Raw genomic sequence first — 23,263 nt, 5'->3', positions numbered from 1 at the left:
GTTCCCGAGGGACGGATATTCTGGTCCGAACCGCAATCATATGTCAGATTTTTTTTCTTGCATATTCTGCCATATTATTTCATATTTAAAATGGTTCACCTCAATATGATACATGTTCGTGGAAATTAAAGTCATTTCCTCCATAACTATTTTCTTACAAAAGCGTATGAACTTACAACTTAAATAACAATGGCGAAATGACATCATCCTAAGCACATATGTTCCTTCTAAAATGACGTCATTTTAACGCGGTACATCCATAAAGTGCGCGAAAATGACGTTGTTGTTTGGCACGCGACTCATCTGGCACCCCCCCCCCATGCCAGATGAAATTTCAGGCATGGGTAAAACTCACGGAAACGCCGCTATGCAAGAAAGCATAGTCTGGATTACCTGCCGTTTTCTCTCCGTTCAGTACTAAATTTTATAGTACGACGGGAACCAGACTAAAAGATAGCATATGGGGAAAATCAATATGTGAGTCTGACCACATGAGAAAGGGAAGTCGTCGAGGTGTTCCAAATGACAATTTAATCAGTGTGTTCGAAAGCTTTAAATGCCTGAAAAAGAAAGCGTCTGTGATACCGTGAACTGACGAAAAACAACGTGGTTTTTGTGAAATCCTACGTTATATATAGAATACCCATAGTTTATTTATACTTCACTCGGTTTATACAATTGTTGTGCTGAACAAGTCAAAGGAAATATTGAATAATTGAAGTTTTTTAAATAAGAAGTTTATTACACCATTTAACATGGCTACAGGAGCTGGTCAGGATGTGGAAAAGAGAGTCATCAAACAGATTGAGGTAATGTATTTTATTAAAATTAACCCCAAACTACATTTATCGTTTTAAAAGAATAATTCCTTTTATTTTTCAATTGGAACTTATCGACGATTTTTCTTAAGACGAAAAGTTGCGATTAGCCTGTTACTGGAATACATTTTCATTTGATTGTTTAAATATTCACATGTCTTGTCTATTAGTCTTTAGCTGCCTAAGCCCGGGACTGCAAAACCTTTGGCTTCCCCGTTTAAGTCTTATTGTAAGAAATTTGAACTCTATTGATGAGAAATTAGTCTACTATTCACAAATAATAGTGAGCTTGAAGAGCAGAACCAAAGGGCCTTGTACTCGAAGGGAGCTTTACGGTAACACGATACCTGCTAGATAGTGATGGTTTATTGAAAACTTTCGTTGACTAGCTAGAGCGAACAGGTTTTATAGTACTGCTAGACCAGTTCGCTGAAACCAATCCAGTAGCAAAAGTTAACCAGAACTGTGACATATTTATGTCATGCTGTAATTCAACAAATTTACGTGATCTGGACGAAAGCTATTTTAATACAGGTAGTTAGATATATTTGGGACACTTCAGTCTATATTTTTGAACACAGAACGTTAGATTGATGAAATAATGCCTCAAAGTTTATCAGTGGGTTCACATTTCATAAAATTCGCCACCATTGCTGCCCTAATTATCACGTGACTAGCGAGAATTTAGGTTTGGATACCTTTGCATGACATTTGGTGACCCATGACCCAAATGCTGATTGTAAATGGAAACATGGCTTTGCAATTATGAATAACGGTGTATTTAAATTATTCAATAACAGATATTGTACCAAAAACATGTTGGATTTATATTGTTTTGAGTGATGATTCATGAATTATTTTTTTTTTTTATTTGAAATCGTACACTAACACTTATTAAAGATTGTGTATGGTCTGTTCCAAAAAATAGATGCTAGAATTCCCAAAACTTGAAGTCCTGAGAGATTTCATTTGAAAGCAGACTCCATATTGGTAAACATTCTACATATTTCCCTAACAATTAGTTGGGTATACAATGTCATTGAAGTTTCATTTGATAACAAAACATGAATTGATTCAAAATTGATTTGTTTATCAAATGGTATTTTTATTTGACCCAAATTTGATTAATAAGGGTGATTGAAATAGGTTTTTATGTACGGCACACAAACTGCCAAAATTCTGGTAGCCTTTGCAAATAGGGTTGACCCATAACTTTACTGTCGCACAACATCAAAATAAAAGCAACATATAAAGTTATGGAAGCCAGAACTATGAATTGACACTTTGCAACTTTTTGAATTACAAGATAACGATAAAAGCCGAGGTATTCTGATTGAAAACGGATAAGTAGACTTGTGTGAAGTTGTGTCCTGCGCACTTTTATAGGAACCATAATAGAACAGGGAACCAGAATAAACTGAAATGTAAATTAAAAAAATCGAGCTGGCTTTGAGGCTTTGCCTTTTTCATATTACGATTACCAATAGTCTGGAAAAATGTACATGTTCTGTTATAAACTTAAAGTGATAAATAATTTGTTAAACTTTATTAATTAACTTAACATATATTGTTTTACAGTATTACTTTGGAGATTTGAATCTGCCAAGAGACAGATTCTTACAAGAGCAGATCAAACAAGATGATGGATGTATCCTTTTTACTGATTTATAAAAATAAGATTTACTTACTGCAGACACTCTATGTTTAGTCCTGTATAAAATAAAATGTATATTGCATTACTTTGTGATATTTTCAAGTTTAGGCAAATGGACTTTTGAGCAGAATTGCAGAACAATTTAAGAGTTTGGTTTAAACATATTTTTATTCAAGGTAATATATACATGTTAATAATTTACAATTTAAGCAGAAAGGAATTGGTACGAGAGCTACAATAGCTCATGGCAGTCCACTCCTTAAGAGTTTAGTTAGATCAGCATGGCAGAGTGGTTAAAGTATTTGATTTAAAAACCTTTTGCCTCTCACTGCTGTGTGTGGGAATCCTGCCTGGGATTATTTCATGTCAGGAATCCTGCCAGGGACTTGGGATTAATATTTCATGTCAGGAAGATTCGTTTTAGCTAGCTTACAGAACACTTGTTGTTCTACACACTGGTGCCCGCTTTTGACACAGAGGGGGCCTTTTGGTCTTCCTCCACCAGTTAAGCTAGAATTTCACCAGATATTCTTCACTGTTTTGGTGCAACTTAAGACCCATCTGAAAAAAAATGAAAAAAATTGAAGTAGCAATTTGTTAACCATATCTATATCATGTCACCAATTATAAATGGTTATAACTTAATTTTATTAATAAGGGTGTTGGGTTATTGTCAGCCCAGGTACTACTTGTAGGTCCCCATTAGCAATAGTAAGGCAAAGCTGCAGCCCAAGTTAAAAATTTATCATCTGATTCATATTGATTTATTAATATCAAATCATACCTGGGCCCTCTACTTTTAGATTGCCCTTTGTTGACTAGAGAACTAGCAATGCAGTCATTATCATAGGATGTGAATAAAAATGGGAAAAAAAATATAAAAAAATTATGGTGCATAACTTGAAAGATATATATGTAGAATCTCTGGCTTATTGCATATAATATGTTTCTTTTATAACTCGAGAAAAGTTCAGGTTAGTTAGTTTATGCTTGAAAGTTGTTGTAGAATTAAATTAATAAAATAGGTCAAGGTGTATTATAGGCATATATCCCAAAAATGTTCTTTGAATTCCTTAACAGTAACTAAGGGGTACCATTGGAAGTGATGTTGAATTTTAATAGGTTGAAGCAGATTACAGATGATATCCCATTGATTGCAGAATGTCTGAAGAAATCAACTTCCGGACTAATGGAGGTATTTTAACACTCTATTTTATATTGTTGTTTAAAATATAGAGAAGTGACTATCCAGCATGTGTATGAACTGAACAGATAAATGAGCCGCGTCACGACAAAAGCAACGTAATATCTTTGCGACCAGCATGGATCCAGACCAGCCTGCGCAGTCTGATTTGGATCCATGCTGTTCGCTAGCAGTTTCTTTACTTGTTATAGGGTCTGTAAGCGAACAGCAAGGATCCTGATCAGACTGCGCGGATGCGCAGGCTGGTCTGGATCCATGCTGGTCGCAAACCCATTATGTTGGTTTTGTCATGACGCGGCTCAAATATGTGTTGCATACAGAGTATGAGATAAGGCGATATGAGATAAGATGTTCCAACACTGCTATTCTTAGTAACATTAACAGATTTTTATGCTCCCCAAAGAGAGAGCGTGCCGGTTGTTGCCTTGATTGTCTTTACATTTGTCATCCATCCATCTACGTCACAGAGGGGACTTATTTGCTACAAACATGTGATCAATTTATCTAAACTTACATTCAGTGGATATCAAGTAGAAAATATGAATAAATTTGAGTCAAACTTTTTTTGTCAGGTCCCTAAATGGTTTAAATTGTATGCTTACCCGGCTCAAATACAGCTTTCTTTTATCACATTCTTACAAAAGAGGAATTTAATATGAAATCTGGAAAATTTATAGTAGATGTTTCTAGGTTATAAATTTATAACCAAACAAACTAAAATTCAAATAGTGAATAAAAGTCAGAGAATAACTTGAAAAGTATGGAAGGAATTTTATTTAAACTTCACACAGTGATAGAGACCATTGAGAGGATGTGCACTTTCACAGAATCATTACTGAACTATTTTTAAATTATCTCCCTTAAGTTAAAAAAAAAAATTAAACTATATGATATCTCTAAATAATGCTGTCTGGAGTATAACTTTTAAACTATGAATGATATCTCATTGAAACTACATACAGTTGTACAGACTAGAGAAAGTGCAGTGTCAAAGAACCATAACTCTGAATTGCTTAGTTTTTTAAGTATCTCCCTTTATACTTCTCAATAATGCTTGTTCGGAGAAAATTTGAAGTATTTTAAAGGAATTTGATCCAAACTTGATAAAGTGATAGATATCAGTGACAGGAAGTGTATTGTCAAAGAATTATAATTCTAATTGGTTCTCTCTGATCAGTATATTCAATCCTCGTCTCTTAAAGTTAAAGAAGGGTATGATACCGGCCTCAACACACTAAAGATATATACACTGCAAAACAAGAAGTAAGCACTTAATTTTGTTATTTCATACTATTAAAAATCAAGATTTTTTAATAAAAAGTTTCTTGTTATAGGTCAGCGAAGATGGCAAGAAGATTCGCAGAAACCCAGAGAAACCAATTCCAGAGAACAACGAACAAAGAAAACATGAATTGTCTGCCAGATCTATATATGCAGTGAGTAAATTAAACAATACTAAGTATCATGTTTGTTTTGTGGATACATATAATCCTGATGCCACAGACAGGGTTGTTTTAAGTGTACACTTATGAATGAATGTGTTCACAGTAAACAGTGTATCCTGTACAGCAGGACTTCTATTAGTGGAAGTTTGGGAGTCATTTACAACTGATTTTGGCTTCCAAAATCCCTTCTCTACCTATTTTATATTCAAACATTTTTCGAAATTATCAAGGGGCGAAATTTACTACAAACATACTAACATAGTGTATTCAAGTTATCTAAACGTCCAATTGGTGAATATCAAATAGAAGATATGAATAAAATTGAGTCAAACTTACAAAATGTGAAATCCCTTGTACATGTATGCTTTCCACTTACTGTGCTAGGTTCAAATACAATCTTTTTTTATCACATTCTTACAATAGAGGAATCTAATAAGAAATCTTTGAAAACTTGTTGTAAAATGTGTTCAGGTCAAAAGTTTATAACTAAACTAACTAAAATTCAAACTGTGAATAAAAATGTTATTTCTCAATCTAAATGTCTTTATTTTTCAGAAAGCGTTCCCTTTAGATTCTACACTGGATTCGTTGACAGAATTTTTCGAAGAATTTGGGGAAGTTGAAAGCCTATCAATGAGAAAAGATGTGAAGAAAAAGTTCAAGGTAAAGATATATTTCAGAGACTTTATTCCAAATAAATATTGACTGAAAGTTAAACACACTGCTCACTGACTTTTCTAGAGGCATACTACTTTAACACTCCTAAGATTTGTGATACTGGTAGATGTTGAAAAAACACACAATAATTTGGGCCTGAGGTTCTTTAGATACTTTTTCAGGTAAAACTTGGAGCTCATGTATTTAATTGGTCAGAAACCAGCACAGAAGGTACACTGACCATTGGAAATGCTGAGATTTAAGACAGATTCAAAAAGAGGTTTAATAATCTTGTCGCCTTGTGAATAAACACATGAGCAGTATCAATATTGTCACTGTGCTTAACATGTTAACATTATATAAACAAACATGTTAATTTAATTACGGCATTTCATTTTATTAGATATCCACATATACAGTATTTCCTAATGATAGTGTGGTACTAACTGGTAGAAAATGAAATACCACAAATCATGAAGAATTGAGTGGTTGTATTTGTAATACTACATTTTATTTTTAGGGCTCAGTTTTTGTAACTTTCAAAACAGAAGAGGCAATGAAGAAGTTCCTAGAAGCAGAGTCAGTGAAGTTTAAAGATGAAGAACTTGAGAAGAGATTATCCAAGTAAGATGATTATTATCACAAGAGCTTCATACGTTTAATTTAACCTGAATTTCTTAAATGGACTTGTCTGGTTTCCATTTTTGGTGTTGTCCATTATCAATTTTCGGGTATCAGGATGAAAAGTTAGTCCGGACAACAGTAAAGAGTCTGGTCATATTGCTTGACTGTGCATGCTGGCCTGGCTTTATACTGGTGGAAAAGGTGAAACACTTGAGATTCCTGCAGCAGGGTAAACTAAAAGGCTAACATGTTTAATGTATGTGATGGATTTGTTGTCCTGCTTTGAATTTGAAACAATTCATTTGAAGTTTAAAAGATTTCAAAATACAAAGATGGAGAAAACATTAAGGTTTTTCACTTGAAACTTGGTATACTTGTTGAATGTTCATTATCAAAACATGATTCCATTTGGTACACTTGTTCAATATCATTTCCCTCTTTTCTACTGTGCACAGTGCTTTTATTAGCTCGACTATTCGAAGAATATGAGAGCTATTGTAGTCGCCCCGGCGTCGGCGTCCGCGTCGGCGTCTGCGTTGGTTAAAGTTTTTTGTAAAGTCAAATATCTCAATTATTACTTGAGATATTCAATTGAAACTTACAATACTTATTTATAGTAACAATGTACATCAGATTGACAAGTTGGATAACTCTGCCTACAATATTGACAGAATTATGCCCCTTTTTAACTTAGAAATTTTGGTTAAAGTTTTTTGTAAGGTCAAATATCTCTATAATTGCTTGAGATATTCAATTGAAACTAACAATACTTATTAATAGTAACAAGGTACATCAGATTGACAAGTTGGATAACTCTGTCTACAATATTGACAAAATTATGCCCCTTTGGAACTTAGAATTTTGGTTAAAGTTTTTTTGTAAAGTCAAATATCTCAATTATTGCTTGAGATATTCAATTGAAATTTAAAATACTTTTTTATAGTAACAATGTTCATCAGTTTGCAAAATTGCATTACTCTGCCTGCAATATTTGCAGAATTATTTGCCCCTTTGAAACTTAGAAATTTGGTTAAAGGTTAAAGGTTTTCAAAGATATTTACTTGAAACTTTACACATGCACTTAGGTTCATAATTGGAAGGTCATAATTGTATGTCACTGACCAAGTTCCATAACTCTATCTTGCATTAAGGCTGATTCATATCCCCTTTTCTACTTAGTCTCTTGGTTAATGTTTACATGCAAGTTTTACATATCTCAATAACTTTTAAAGATATTTATTTAAAACTTCACATATGATTTAGGGTCATAATTGTAGGTCACTGACAAAGATCCTTAATTCTATCTTGCATTTAGGCGGATTTTTCTCCCCTTCTTTCAACTTAGAAATTCATGGTAAAGTTTTGCTTGTAAGCTGTTATATCAACAACTACTGAAGGGTTTGTGCCTTTTTTGGGACAATTTTATGCATTCATGATAATAAAGCAGTGATTTACTTGATAAAACATCTTAATAACAAGCCTTTGTACCTTTTCTGTCAAATTTATGTATTCATAGGTAATTAATATTATTATACTCAATAAAACACCCTTGTGACATTTCCTTCCGAATAGTCAAGCCAAAACTGTATAATTAGACCCTCTCTAAGGCCTATAACATGAATTTATAAAAAAAAATTAGCCCTTTTGTGAACATAAAAAATTTAACAGTATCAAAGCTCTTTTACTATCAAGCACTTAGAATAGTCGAGCGTGCTGTCCTACCGACAGCTCTTGTTAAACTATCTAGAAGTAGAAAAGTGGAGAAACATGATTTGGCACCCAGTGATTTTACGTCAGTTGGGCTTACAAAGTGCAAGGATAGAATGTCAGAAATTAAACATGATAAATAAGATGATGTAAGAACTAAATTTTGATATTTTGTGTTTGTTTTAGAAACCAGTACTACCAAAATAAACAAGAGGAGAGAAAGCAACAACAAGCAGAAAAACAAAACAAGAAAGACAAGTATGTACAATTATTTCTCAAAAAGTTTCTCAAGGCATCGCCCACCATATTAGAGATGCATTTTGTATTTGATGTGTTGTCCTGTAGGCCATTGTTATCTTGGACCATTTTCTACCAATCTTACACTAATTCCAAATACAGTGAATGTTTTCCAAGCTTGCCCAATTACACTATATGTATTGTGTTAGAAGCTAAAGTTTTAGTAAATTACCCTGTGCAGGTCTACACCAAAGTCTTTAAAAAAATGAGTGCCCCATGAATGATAATAACTTTGCTGTTTTCAAACTCAAAAGAGGCATTTCTGTAAAGTTTGTGTTATTATTATTGCATGTCACTTCTCAATCAAACTTTTTCTAGGAATTAATAATTAAAATATACACTATTAATTTTTTTTCCCCTGATGCAAAATTCTTCCAAAAAGCATATTATGATTTGATCTATCTATTACAGAGCAACAAACAGACAGGTAGAAGACAGCTGGCAGAAAGTTGAGAATGAAATGCCAAAAGGAGCGTTACTGTTACTAACGGTATGGTAAATTGATGTTGAAATATTTTTTATGTCCTACAATTTATACAATAGTATCGATTTATTAAAGCACTGAGGTCAAAAAGTGTAAAAACATAAAATTTGATAATCTTCCATAAATCAAGTTCAAGTGAAACACTTTGAATGGAAAAATTACATAGGAATTATAGAAAGAAATATGCTCTGTATTGAATTAAAGATCTCTATTAACTATGCAATTGATTTTTGGGTTATTTTACACAATAAGAATGATGATTGTGGAAAAATGGGGTGAGGGAATGATCATGAAAACAAATTTCGGAAAAATGTTTCTTGTCCCGTCATGTCAAAAATCCCTTTAATTTGAAGTGTAAAATTTCAGTTAATTTATTTTAGTTTATTTCATCTTGATTGTGGTGAAAGCTTAAATCTAATTTAAACCTACTTCAAAGTCCAATTCCTAGGTATATTATAAACAGTATTGATGAAATATGAGCAAACCTGATTGTGACCGCAGTAGGGCTTGAACCCATGATCCCTGGGTTGTGAAGTAGATATCTTATCCACTAGGCCACAGTTTGTCTACAATTCAATTGAAAGACATTAAGTATACATTTTAAGCTACACCTGTCTAAATTGGCGTCAGCATTAATTAACCTATTTTGTTAAATTTTGGTTTTATGATCAAATGTTATGAAATAATGGCAAATATTTTGATATTGTATATTTACGGGAATGATATATATTTTGATATTTCATTTTCTAGGGGATGGATAAAGAAGAAACACGTAGAGAAGATATAAAGAATCTCTTGCAAGATTTTGGACCAATTGCCTGGGTGGATTTCTGCAGGGGTGATGCAGAGGTGAGGCAAAGTTTATCTTTCACTTGTAAAGAAGTGTTACATGTTACATATATGTAACATTAACCAAAAAAAACACTTCAGTTTTTTGAGCAAATATATTTTGAGATTCTCTTTTAAGTGGCTAATATTTCTGGTCTTGAGTGAAATCTCTGTAAGCTGTAAACATAATTGAAGTGCAAATCATGATGTATTAGAAACTAGCCAGTTCTTGTCTGAAATAATATACAGCAGGGCAGTTGAGGTCTCCCTACCCCATAAAGCTGCAAAGTCGCCATATGATCTTTACTGTGTTGGTGCCTGCCTGAAATTATGCACAGTGGTGCATCTGCTGTCCAAGTGGTTAAGGTGGGTTGTTAAAACCACTTGCCCGTCACTGCTGTGGTTTGGAATCATGAAGCTTTGGATACTTTCATGTGAGGAAGCTCTCCAGCTAGCTTATGGAATGTTGTTGGTCCTACTCAAGTGTCTGTCCATGCCTGAAATAATGCATGGAAGTGCAATTAACTGAGTTTTTTTTTACCCCAGTAAAGCTGGAAAGTCGCCTTATGATCTTTACTATGTTGGTGCGAAGTCAAACCCAACCACAACAAAGAGTGACCAAGTCTCATGATTGCCCTTTATCTTTAATGAAAATCTTTATGTTCCTATATTGTACTTTTGTAGTGTGTGGTGCGTTATGATAAAGAGAACATGGCAAAGGAAGTTTTAGAGAAAGCATTGGCAGCAAATAATAATGAACTTGTGATACATGAAAAGAAACTGGAGTCAAGAGTTCTAGAGGGTAAATATAATTATTTTGATAAAAGTGCAAGTTTTGAAACGTCGCTTTTCATTCACTGGATAATCGTGACATTTATATGAACTATATTCGCAGATATCTTAGTGTGGACATATTCAGCAAAGTTACCCCCCTTTGATATGATCCAGCATTTGAAGTCTGTATACTCAAATACTCTGCATAAATGAAAGATAACAAGTCAAAATGTTTTTTTAAGATAACAATATGGAACTATTACAGTTTAGGTTTTAGAAAACTTTTTGTGGACACCAAGTTAATTTTATTACATATTGATTATTTTGAGGTACTTGATTTTTAAGCACTTAAAAATCAAAGAGTTTCATTTTGACAAATGATTTGTATCCTATTACAGGAGATGTTAATTCAGAGAGATATGTCCGTTATAACTGTTGTCATGATAATTTTTTTAAATATCATATTTTTTTAACTTTTTTTTTTGAAAACAGGTGATGAAGAAGTGGCACGGTGGAAGAAAATGCATGAAGATAGTATAAACAGAGTGTTAGAGAAACAAAATAGAAACAGTAAAAATAAACAAAAAGGTAGATGGGGCAAAAGACCATCCAAGGTAAGAGATTGATGTTTTGAACTTTTTAAATTATCATGTTTTGAAGCCTTTAATTGGCTTTGAATTTTAGTTGAAAGATTCCCAGTTGAAAACGTATTTAAAACTTGTGAATTTAATTCCTGATTCATTTTCTTTTCATGCATGAAATTATATATGAAATTCAAAGGATGTGAATTAAGTACTTCTTTATGACCAAATGATGAATGTCTATTAATGTTGTATTTGCTCACTGTTATTTATATAAGATGATTTTAGTGAGGAAATTACCATTACATATAACAAAAGGAAGAATAGAAACTAAGACTGTGGCTGAGTAGTTAATACATCAGACTAGTAATCTAAGGATTCCTGCCCGTGTGAGTTGGGTTGGTTCCAGGAATGGATTCGAGAGTGTTTCAATATGCTTATATCTTCCAACAGTATCAAACTAAAATAAATTTGTATAAACTAAGGTACTTTTTATTTGTCTTTATCAATTTTTTTAGGCAATAAATGATGTAACTTAATGTTTATGTTTTTCCTTTAATTCCTTAGCAAACGAGAGAAGCTTTGAAGAGAGCTAAAGAAGCTGCAGCGACTGGAGGAGGTAACCTTTTATTAATATTCATGAAACTTACATTTAATATTCATATTCATGAACTTTACATTAATTATTCATGTTGACCTTCACCCTGATCCAATCAAAATTGATGAACATTTGCCCAACAGTATAGAACCAGGCTGTTGGCTGACTTATTTTAATTTCTAGCTCAATTTTTTAAGGCTGGACTTTGGTGTCGGTACCAAGAGTTGGTGCAACCTTTTGCTTAAAGTTAAACTTGCATGCTAAATTGATGAATTATAATGTTTGATTATGGTCTGATGTATGTATATAAGACTTTTCTTACAAGAGTGCGTTGGTTTCACTTCCATTGTGACATGAATCAGGAGACATTTGCATATCGGTCTGGAAATTTTTGCACCGGTACCGGATAATCTCATCTTAACAACCCCATAGATGTGAGATTAGTGTTAAAGTTTTAAATGATGTTTTTTGAAATGATGTTTTGGTTTAAACACATTTTTATTCAAGACATATACACTTATAGATAATTAACACATTAAAGGAATTCCATTTGGGTATAATTGTCTAAAATTATGAAATGAAACCCTTCATAATCATAAATCAACATGTGCACTTAATAAAAACTATACAATAGGTAATGTATAAATATACTCATTAATAAAATGATAATAATAGATTTTTATGCAGTTTTTTGGGTCGTTTTGAGTTTGACTTTTGGCTCAATTTGCATGAAATTGATTATTTCTGGGAACAGAGTGAGTGAATGATCTGAAATTTTGTACACAAGTTATTGGTTCAGACCTACACCAAGTTATACAAAAATATTTTGAAAAAAATATTTCTGTTCCCTTCATGTTAAAAAAGCCCCCAGTGAAGTCCCTTTAAAGTAGATAGTAATTGGACGAAGAGCTGCAATAGCTCATTGTGGTTCTCTCTTTTATGAACAAGTTGTAAACAAAAAATTGTGATTTCGTGATTAACTTACCAATGTTTGTATTTTTTAGGAGATGAGCCCCAGGCTAAAAAGGTGAAGGTAGACGGCGATTGAACAGAAAGTTGAAACAAAAGACTATTGCCTGATTTAAAGATAACAGATGGGTCATTCTAGAAAATCGGAAATTTTGAATGACAGTGTCGCACAGTGAAAACAACTCGCCATTCTGATGATGTTTATTTGAAAAAAAATGCTTTTGACTCATCACTGTATAGATTGGAGAAGGAGAATCCAACATTAAAATTAATCTCAACAATTGTTTTTCAATTGTATCATTACATGTATAGTTTCATTCTACTTGAAGTTACTTTCTGTAAATAATGCAATAGTTCTGATGTAAAATTATGAAATTTCACCAGCAAATTACGCCACAGACTTAAACTAACAGAATCAAATCTTTTATCAGATTGTGAAAAATAACAAATGTCTTTCAAGATCATCATATATTGACAGCTTAGTGTGAAAGGGTCGTAACTCCTTCCTAATTTGATATGAGTTACAACCCTTTTGCACCTAGCCCTCAGTTTATCACTTCTAACGTCAAAGTTAGCTTCAAATTGGACCATCTTTACACAAGTTTTTATCACATTACTCACAGCATTAATGAATTGTATGTTGATTTATGTGAGCAAATTAATATCGGTCTTAAATGTTTTTTTGACTTTCATTTTAATCATCCTTATCCCCTATGGGTAGGTGTTGACGTCATCGTAACACATTTGTTAAAAGTTTTGCTGGCAACTTATTGCACAACATCAGATTTCATCAACCACTAAAGATATTTGTTTGTAACTGCATACATGTCTTTGAAATCATATTTGTAGATCTATGTCTAAGGCTCATGACTAGCAAGGATTTTAAACTGAATTGTGGCCCTTTGTTAACTTTTAAAGTTTGGCATGTCGAAGCTATCTTTTAAAACTGAGTTTTTTAAGCTAAGAAAATGTAAATTTGAACCATTAATTTGTATGCTTTAATGAACACAGTAATGACCAACAGTATTTTGTGATAAAGCTTCAATTTTTACACTTAAATGAATAAAATCCAAGTTTGACCTTTGATAACTTTTAGTGTGACCAAGTGATCTATTTATGCATAAAAAAGGTAAAGATATATTTAAGTGATAAATCTAGGGTGAGAGATTAAGGGGTCCTTATGGTGGTTTTGTTTTGAGTTAAATTTTTTAAGTGTCAGACATGCAGATTTGTAGATTATACAGTGCCCTCCAAAAGTTCTTGGACAAACTATTTTTGGTAGTGTTTACACAATTAAAATGATGTAAAACATAAATCAAAAGTAAAATGATTATCAATTTAGTAGAAGTATTTATTTAGTTTTGTTAAATCCCCAAAAAATTTAACATCTCAGTAAAACACACAAACAGCAAGAAAATTTGAAAACTGTGGACATCAACATGATGTTAATTATGAAAGTAGTGATCTACTTCAGTACTTTGTGTGACCTCCTCTGGCCCTTATAACAGCTTGAATCCTTCGTGGCATGTTTCTAATAAGTCTTTCACATGATTCAGGACGTACTGAATCCCCAACAGTTTTCACAATTTGTTCCAGCTCACGGAGATTATGGCTGTGTTTATTTCTTAGTTCAATTTTCACAATCTGCCACAAGTTTTCAATGTGGTTAAGATCAAGTGGCTGAGGAGGCCATTTTAAACACTTAAATTCATTCTCCTCTTTCCATTGTTCAACAATTCTAGCTCTATGGCAGGTAGCGCCATCATCCTGGAATATGAAGTTGTTACCATACCCCAACAAATGCGCCGACGGTATAGTACAGTCTTCAAGAATCTTGATGTATCCTTGTGAATTAAGTTTGCAATCAACACGAGACAGAAACCCAGTGCCCATATAACTCATTGCTCCCCACACCATCACACTACCACCCCCAAATTTGACAGTTGGGGTAACACAGTCATCTCTTAATTGTTCACCTGAACGTCTGTGATCATAAACAAGCCTAGCACTTTGGAATAAATTAAATTTAGACTCATCTGAGAACATCACAGTTGACCAATCAACCCAAGACCAATAAGCATGCTCTCTGGCAAAGTTCAAACTGAGTTGCCTGTGTCTTGGTGAAAGCAAAGGCTTCTTTACAGCCAAATGACCAAAAAGTCCTGCCTCATGTAGACGACGTCTCACTGCTGTTGCAGAAGCAATCACATTTCAGGTTTGCCAATCTCTTCGCAGCTCTTTCACTGTTTCTTTCCTGTTTTGCAGTGAAGCTCGCAGTAATAGCCGGTCATCTCTTTTGTCTGATTCTTTTGGCCTCCCTGTCCTTTCGCGATCTTTGTTGGTACTAGTGGCCTCATACCGTTTCAAAAGGTGGTAGACTGTTGACCTGAAGTAAACAAAGACTGATTAGAAAAATAAATTAAAACAGAAAGATTAGTAACATATAGCAGTAAAAGAAAAACAAAATTTGGCTTAAAATTTTGAACAAGAAAACATTTTAAGAAAGCTAATCTCTTACCTTGGTCGGTCTTTCCGAATGGCGATATCGGCTACTGAGAATCCCTGCTCCCTCATAATCTGACATCGTAATCTTTCTTCTAATCTTAGCATTTTGAACTGGAGTTGACTTACAATTATCATATTTTCAATATAAAGCATATTTTTGATGCAAAACATGGTGGCAACCTTTCTTAGGAGAATCTTAATTTTATTATTTGAAACTTAATATCTTTACTAGAGAAAGTTAAATGTCAAATATCTAACTTATTAAAGCACTGTTATAGCTGAATTTTATGAAATGCTTTTTTTAATTACCCCCCTTAATTCTCCCAATAACAGAACCAAATTCTTTTATAAACTATTGACAAATGAAACAAAGTTAACCAGTAAATGATAAAGTTTAAATATGTCCAAGGACTTTTGGAGGGCACTGTATATGTATATATAATACAGCCATTTTATTATTTTGTTTAAAACCTTTATTTGCTTTATTTTATGAACATACAGGTGCAAGATTTTATAGGATGTATAGCAGTGTTGTTAGTGGATGGTTTACACTACATGTATAATGTTTGTACAATAATACATTTTCATTATAATATGTACACAAACAAAATGTTTCATCATCAAATAAATAGATGTCATTCTCTAAGTTGTTTCCCTTTTTTGCTCGACTGTACAAAGTATAGATGGAGCTTTCCTACTTGCTGAAAGAATTTGTACAGTAAAATACTTTACTATAACTTCTTTATTAGCTCACCTGTCACAAAGTGACAGGGTGAGCTTTTGTGTTCGCTTTTCGTCCGGCGTCAGTCCGTCCGTCGTCCGTCCGTCGTCCGTCCGTCCGTAAACTTTTGCTTTAAATGACATCTCCTCATAAACCACTGAGCCAATTTCATCCAAACTTCACAGGAATGTTCCTTTGGTGGTCACCTTTAAAAATTGTTCAAAGAATTTAATTCCATGCAGAACTCTGGTTGCCATGGCAACCAAAAGAAAAAACTTTAAATATCTTCTTTTAAAAAACCATAAGAGCTAGAGCTTAGATATTTGGCATGAAACATCTTCTAGTGAGTGTCTACCAAGTTTGTTCAAATAAAAGCCCTGGGGTCAAAATTGGCCCCGCCCCTGGGGGTCATTGATTTTCCCTATATGCATATAGTAAAAACTTAAAAAATCTTCTTTTAAAGAACCGTAAGAGCTAGAGCTTAGATATTTGGCATGAAACATCCTCTAGTGAATGTCTACCAAGTTTGTTCAAATAAAAGCCCTGGGGTCAAAATTGGCCCCGACCCAGGGGGTCATTGATTTTCCCAATATGCATATAGTAAAAACTTAAAAAATCTTCTTTTAAAGAACCCAAAGAGCTAGAGCTAAGATATTAAGCATGAAACATCTTCTAGTGAGTGTCTACCAAGTTTGTTCAAATTAAAGCCCTGGGGTCAAAATTGGCCCCGCCCCGGGGGTCATTGATTTTCCCTATATGCATATGGTAAAAACTTAAAAAATCTTCTTTTAAAGAACCATAAGAGCTAGAGCTTAGATATTTGGCATGAAACATCTTCTAGTGAATGTCTACCAAGTTTGTTCAAATAAAAGCCCTGGGGTCAAAATTGACCCTGCCCCAGGGGGTCATAGATTTTCCCTATATGCATATAGTAAAAACTTAAAAAATCTTCTTTTAAAGAACCCAAAGAGCTAGAGCTAAGATATTTAGCATGAAACATCTTCTAATGAGTGTCTACCAAGTTTGTTCAAATAAAAGCTCTGGGGTCAAAATTGGCCCCGCCCCAGGGGGTCATTGATTTTCCCTATATGCATATGGTAAAAACTTAAAAAATCTTCTTTTAAAGAACCATAAGAGCTAGAGCTTAGATATTTGGCATGAAACATCTTCTAGTGAATGTCTACCAAGTTTGTTCAAATAAAAGCCCTGGGGTCAAAATTGACCCTGCCCCAGGGGGTCATAGATTTTCCCTATATGCATATAGTAAAAACTTAAAAAATCTTCTTTTAAAGAACCCAAAGAGCTAGAGCTAAGATATTTAGCATGAAACATCTTCTAATGAGTGTCTACCAAGTTTGTTCAAATAAAAGCTCTGGGGTCAAAATTGGCCCCGCCCCAGGGGGTCATTGATTTTCCCTATATGCATATAGTAAAAACTTAAAAAATCTTTTTAAAGAACTCAAAGAGCTAGAGCTTAGATATTTAGCATGAAACATGTTCTAATGGGTGTCTACCAAGTATGTTCAAATAAAAGCCCTGGGGTCAAAACTGGCCCCGCCCGGGGGGGGGGGGGTCATTGATTTTCCTTATATGTGTATAGCAAAAACTTAAAAATCTTCTTTGGAAAAAACCCAAATAGCTAGAGTTTAGATATTAAGCATGAAACATCTTTTAGTAAATATCTACAAAGTTTGTTCAAATAAACACCCGGGGGTCAAAACTGGCCCTGCCCCAGGGGTGACATTGTTTTTAACTATATGTGTATAGTAAAAACTTTAAAAATCTTCTTTTAAAAAAGCCAATGAGCTAGAACTTAGATGTTTAGCATGAAACATCTTCTTATGGGTGTCTACCAAGTCTGTTCAAATAAACAAATAAAAGCCCTTGGGTAAAAATTGGCCCGGGGGTGGGGGGCCTATATACAGGTGAGCGACCTCAGGGCCATCATGGCCCTCTTGTTTGCTGGGGGATTTTATTCAAACTTCAAAAACTAAACATCTTATTATAATGTACTAGTAAACAAGCTTCTTAACTCTAGCACCCAGATGAGAATAAATTATCTGCCCTTTTAATTTTAATTTTTCATTGAAAATTGATTTAATTATTATTATATGGTTTTTGGTTATCATTTTACATAAAAGCAAAATTGGTTGTCTGAATAAAGTATCATTACGCTTCTTTAGCAGGCACACTTGATGTTGTTGGACAGTTCATTGACTATTTTTGTGCACCTTGCTCAGATGTAGCATTTAATCCTATTTTACGATTATTATGAATAAGTATTTCTAATTTGGTCAGTTATCAAGACAAATAAAAAATTCCAGTATTCTCTGTTAATCACAGAAGAATAAAGCTGTTCCTTTGCTTTTAATCACCAACGACAAATACATGGATAAATGTTGTAAGCATGGACAGACAGTCGTCTAATTAGATAATGCCCGGTTAAGTACTGCTCGTACGAAATCTCTTCCTTGACGTAAATGGCATTCTCGAGGGTAAGCTAAGCAATCTTTGTTAATGGATCATAGAGTAAGATATCATTATCCATTTGTGTATATTGACTAAACGTCAAGAACTACTAGCACTTCGACAAGTCTGTAAATCTGTCTGACATTTGTTCTCTATTACCATGAAAGAGCACTTGACAAAGTAAAGATTTAGTGCCAGATGTTCTCAGAAAATATTAAGACAGCTGTATTTTAAGAGACGCCTTTGTATATTTTGTATGATTTAAACAGAATGGCTTAAGTTTGTATTTTTCAGGTGGTAGACATGTAACATGCTCATTACCGAAATATTGCATTTTTACGTTTGTCCTTTTTTAAGAAGGACAATTTCTATTTCTTTCGGAGGAATGATATGCCTTTTAATTTTTTTATTCATCATTTACAAGTTCATTCGTTCAATCAATACCCCACACATATAGGCACGTTTGAGAAACTAAAATAATGTTATTCATGTGTAACAACATTAGTTCTGTCAATTCTTAAAATGTCATGCAATTATAATTAGTAAAGAATTTGAACAACAACAACAAAAAATATGGAAACATTCTAGGTTTGCTGTTGAATGAAAACCTTGGGCACAGACGGGGACATGAGTTGAACCACCGACGTTGAAGAGCTTCCTAGCAAGAAAGAATCCAAATTCCTGTAAAACACTTTTTTATGAAATCAGATAAGTGTGTTTATCTGTGTATCTTTTTCAATCAATACAAACTTGTCTTTATTGTTTTCATATGAATTATTGTGTCGCTAGCTAACATCAATTCATTATTAAAACTTCTCATTACAGTACTTGATGAAAACTCACGACATTTTTATCAGAAAACAGGAAAAAAGAACGAACTTTTAGAAAAGTACTTTATCAAACTAATTGCCATGAACACTAATATAGCTAACTTGGCACGATCACATCAATTGTAAATTAGATAAAGTTATCCTAATTGTGTTTTCAGAGGAAGCTAGTTCCTTTTCTAATATAATTTTGTGTCAATGGCCGCCAGATTGATAGATTGCTAACTATACTAGTGCCAATATTCTAGATTCGTGGTACATCTATATGTGATAACGAAATAACGCCAATGTCATGAATGTAAAAAAGTTGTTTAATTGCTTTTTGTTTAGGTTCTATAATATTTCAAATAAACACGAAACCCTTAAGGTTCTCTGATTACGGAAGCAAATGTCTATCAAGCATTAATTTGAATGTGTTGCAGCAACTAACAATGTCGAAGACCATGTTGAAATGACATTGCACTAACATAAAAAGTCAAATTATAATTTTCTATGCTACTTAGATTACTGATTTCGTTTTTGTAATTTATGCTTTTACACTATCTTATATAACTTGTAATTATATTAAGGCGCTGAAAGAATATTCAAACCAAACAATAAGATAATTACATGATTCACTTGCTAGTCAAAACAAAAATGTAGGTTACAAGGTTTTGCTCGCAATGTTTTAGCAAAAACGTCTTAGCATGGAATCTATTAAAGACATACCTGAAGAAAAACATCTTGATAAACAAGCATGCATGCTTATGACGTATATCAGTATAGAATGAGAGCTCAACACAAAGATGGTCTACTTGAGCTACTGCAAAATATGATAAGAGTTTTCCATCCAGATAATTATTGAACAGCTGTTTAGACATATTTCCGCTAGGTTACTTACAAAAATTATTACGTAATGTGACAATATATAAAAACAAAATAGATAAAACAAAAATGTATAAAGACTTTAGCACAGCACAATAACAAAATAGAAAAAAAAAACAGAATCCACAAAGAACGTCCAAACCGGCAAAATTGAAAATATCGCAGGCTTTGTTTGGTTTAGCATGTTCATGGATGGGTAGTGGTATTTGCAAACTACCGTCAACACCGTCAAGCAGCTGCTTGTAACAATGAACATGGTGGAACTTATTTAGAATTTAGAAACATTTTCATAAGACGGTTATCATGTGGACTGGGGTTGAAAAATGATAATTTATCAAAACTTTATACACAATGATAAAATTTCAACAGTCATTCAAAATTGTAACAATTTATATCAATTGTTATAATTCGGGAATTATCCCCATATCATTGCTATCTAATACAGACGACAGCCATATCAAATGTTCAAATAACAAAGTTAATGTTCCTGGTCGAAATTCAATAAAGTTTTCTTACCAACCTTAAGTTGAATTACACTGTTGATGAAAAAAATCTCTTGAAAATTTCGATTGTTTTATAAAGGATTCTGAAACTCCCTGTCTGAACTTGGAGCACAAAAAAGAGATCAGTTTAGTCTTTGATTAATTAGATTTCTAAAAATACCATCTTTGTGAATTTCCAGTACTAAATTATTTCGTTCAGGGAATTAGCAAAAATGCCATATACTTACTTCATCATATGTAAAAGCAGGAATAACTTTATTGAATTACATTTCTTTTAATACATGTTTACTTCATATGCTAAAGTTTTATTTATTAGGCTTGTCGAGCAATTTTTAAGGTTCTCACACATTATTTCAAGTTTCCTAAACATTTTTTAAAAATTAAATAATGTTAACGAAGTTGCACATTTTACCTGAATTATTATCTCAGTTATCTTAAATAATCTTTTTTAGCATTTTGATCACAATGATTCAATTTCAGCTTTTGATTTTCTTCCTAAAAAATGAGAATATGTATAACAAAGGGATTGTTTTGTTTGTTTCAAATTAAATATTCAGATACATATGCTCCTTGTTTCCAATATCCTTATACATCATTCACTAAAGACAAAAAAAGTAGACCTGTTTTTATATGTTTTGACAAACAGACATATAAAGTGTAAATAAATATAACGATATGTCAAAAGTGGTGACATTGTTTTTATAATCAAGTTTATTTCTATATGCATTTTTATTAGATAATAATATATGAAATATTGAGAACAATAGATGAAATAAGATGCATATTTTCATTTTTCGTTTTCGTATTTTTACTGTAAAAATATTTACTTACAGTGAAACATATATTTTGTATTTTCACTGGTGTCTTGTCGGACTATTTTTTTCTTAAGTCAATCAATGCACAAACTCAAAGAGAAGTCTTACGAATTTGAAGGTAAAGAAAATAATACAAAAAGTATATAATAAACAAAAAATATCTTTTTCTATAAATACGGAAATATTTTCATTTTGTGATATGAAAATTGTTATATTTTACTCGTGGCTTCCGCCACTTCATACTTCTCGATGAAAATAGATCCTGTATTTATTGACCAGACTTAAATATCCTCTATGCATTCACATAACTTTTAATCTATAAATTGCACAATAAGCGATAGCTGTAGAATAAAGTTATTTGATAACTATATACTCGTATCTCTAAAGAGATTATCTGTTTTAATTGACGTTTTATACTGTCAAATTGACGATTAATTCGTAGACTCAAACGTTAAATCAGAAGCAAATTTGTAGCTCCATTAGTTTGACAATATCCAGGGAAGAAATAACTTTAACGGTCATATCAAATTTGCCAGTTTCCTCATAAATGTCTATTACACGAGATCTGCTTTATTTTAAAGCAAATAAATATTCAATTACAAATGCTCTTTGTTAGCATTAACTACTTAGACATTATTTTTTATTAACGATCGTTTGATTCTAAATTTGACATACACAATTACATGTACTTAAAAGAAGAATTGTTCAAAGAAAATCAAACGTGGATTTATGGCAACAATCACGTATATATTTATCAACATCTATATAGGCAATACGGTTATGACTATTGAATACAAAGTGCAGTCATGTAATCTCTTTCCGGTTTGTTGAATTGTCTCTAAAATATTTTTTAAATTCTCAAGTTTTACCATTGTCCTGTTTAAATATGAATACTGCTGAAGCCAACGCTATGCGTTGTTGCGGGGAGCTCTTACTTACCACTTCCGTCCATGGACGTGCTCAATCAAACCGAGCCTCAAGATCGTTTAATTTCGCCATTTTGTGCGTTCTTAAAGGAATCCATTTTCTCTCTTTTATAATTTTGTTTTTATCAGAGTCCAGGCAGTTTCAGATTTTTTTTACTGTAATTTAGTTAATTCTACGGTATTTGATCTTTTTTTTCTTGTTGGGTGATTCGCCTAAGGATGTTTTTCCTTTTTGACGTAAGTAACTTAATTCTTGTCATTAACATATAAGAACAAAGATCCCATGAACCTTCATAAAAGTAAATAGCTTATTAAGCTTTAATTTGATACTACTTTGGTTTTTCCAACGTCGAGGACCATGCAGAAAATGAAAATATAAAAAGATAATTCTAAATGTTATTTGTCTGTGTCATTTGCCTTTTATATTTTCATATTTGCAACTATCGACAGAACAATCTTCAAAGTAAAGTGATATGTTATAATTCAGTATCATCTGAAAAATGAAATTCAACAAGTGTAAATAACCTGTAATCCTAGCAAGTTATGTTAGAGATAAACCTGTTAAAGTTAAAATCTAACTAAAACGTTCATATAACCAAGTAGGCAAGATTATGACGTTTATTACTATCGATAGAGATCTCAACAATAAGCTGATCTATCAAATACTAATGGAAAACACGATAAGATTGTGTCATCCATTCAGATAAACATTTAACGACTGTCAAGACATACTTCCGTTAGAACTTATCTGAAAATGATATCGTGATGTTATGAAAGCAAAATATTAAAAAAAAAAAATATCCAAAAAAATTCGTTTGGTGCCATGCTGTCCATTATAAAACAAATCTTATTCATGGTTAATTTCAAGATTATGCTGAGCTATAGTATATGTCTTTATTAGACTCATATAATATTTATACTTATATGTGTATACTTTTGCTATATATTTGATATCTCGCGTCGAACATGCAATCTGAACTAGTAATCTAAACA

At 32.7% G+C, this 23,263-nt stretch overlaps 1 protein-coding gene across 1 annotated transcript; it reads left to right on the top strand.

The window, feature by feature from the left end:
• Positions 1-553: 553 nt before the first annotated feature.
• LOC132715492 (lupus La protein homolog) lies at positions 554-12,757 on the top strand. Its single transcript, XM_060698500.1, has 13 exons — positions 554-809; positions 2,397-2,466; positions 3,561-3,667; positions 5,011-5,112; positions 5,677-5,784; positions 6,299-6,402; positions 8,296-8,367; positions 8,818-8,896; positions 9,641-9,739; positions 10,403-10,520; positions 10,985-11,106; positions 11,641-11,692; positions 12,676-12,757. The coding sequence occupies exons 1-13, from the start codon at positions 756-758 to the stop codon at positions 12,717-12,719; spliced, it is 1,131 nt and encodes a 376-aa protein (XP_060554483.1). The 5' UTR covers positions 554-755; the 3' UTR covers positions 12,720-12,757.
• Positions 12,758-23,263: the final 10,506 nt, after the last annotated feature.

This window comes from Ruditapes philippinarum, unplaced genomic scaffold (genome assembly GCF_026571515.1).
Source record: "Ruditapes philippinarum isolate M1 unplaced genomic scaffold, ASM2657151v2 ctg2753_1_1_1_1, whole genome shotgun sequence".
NCBI lineage: Eukaryota > Metazoa > Mollusca > Bivalvia > Venerida > Veneridae > Ruditapes > Ruditapes philippinarum.
The sequence above is the reverse complement of the archived record's forward strand: the minus strand, read 5'-3'. Positions and strand labels throughout refer to the sequence as shown.

Excerpts from the sequence above, each read along its gene's own strand:
- LOC132715492 (XM_060698500.1), top strand. The coding sequence starts at position 756 with ATGGCTACAGGAGCTGGTCAGGATGTGGAAAAGAGAGTCATCAAACAG. Across the intron at positions 6,403-8,295 it reads CTTGAGAAGAGATTATCCAA|AAACCAGTACTACCAAAATA; the intron begins GTAAGATGATTA and ends TGTTTGTTTTAG. Across the intron at positions 8,368-8,817 it reads AAACAAAACAAGAAAGACAA|AGCAACAAACAGACAGGTAG; the intron begins GTATGTACAATT and ends TATCTATTACAG.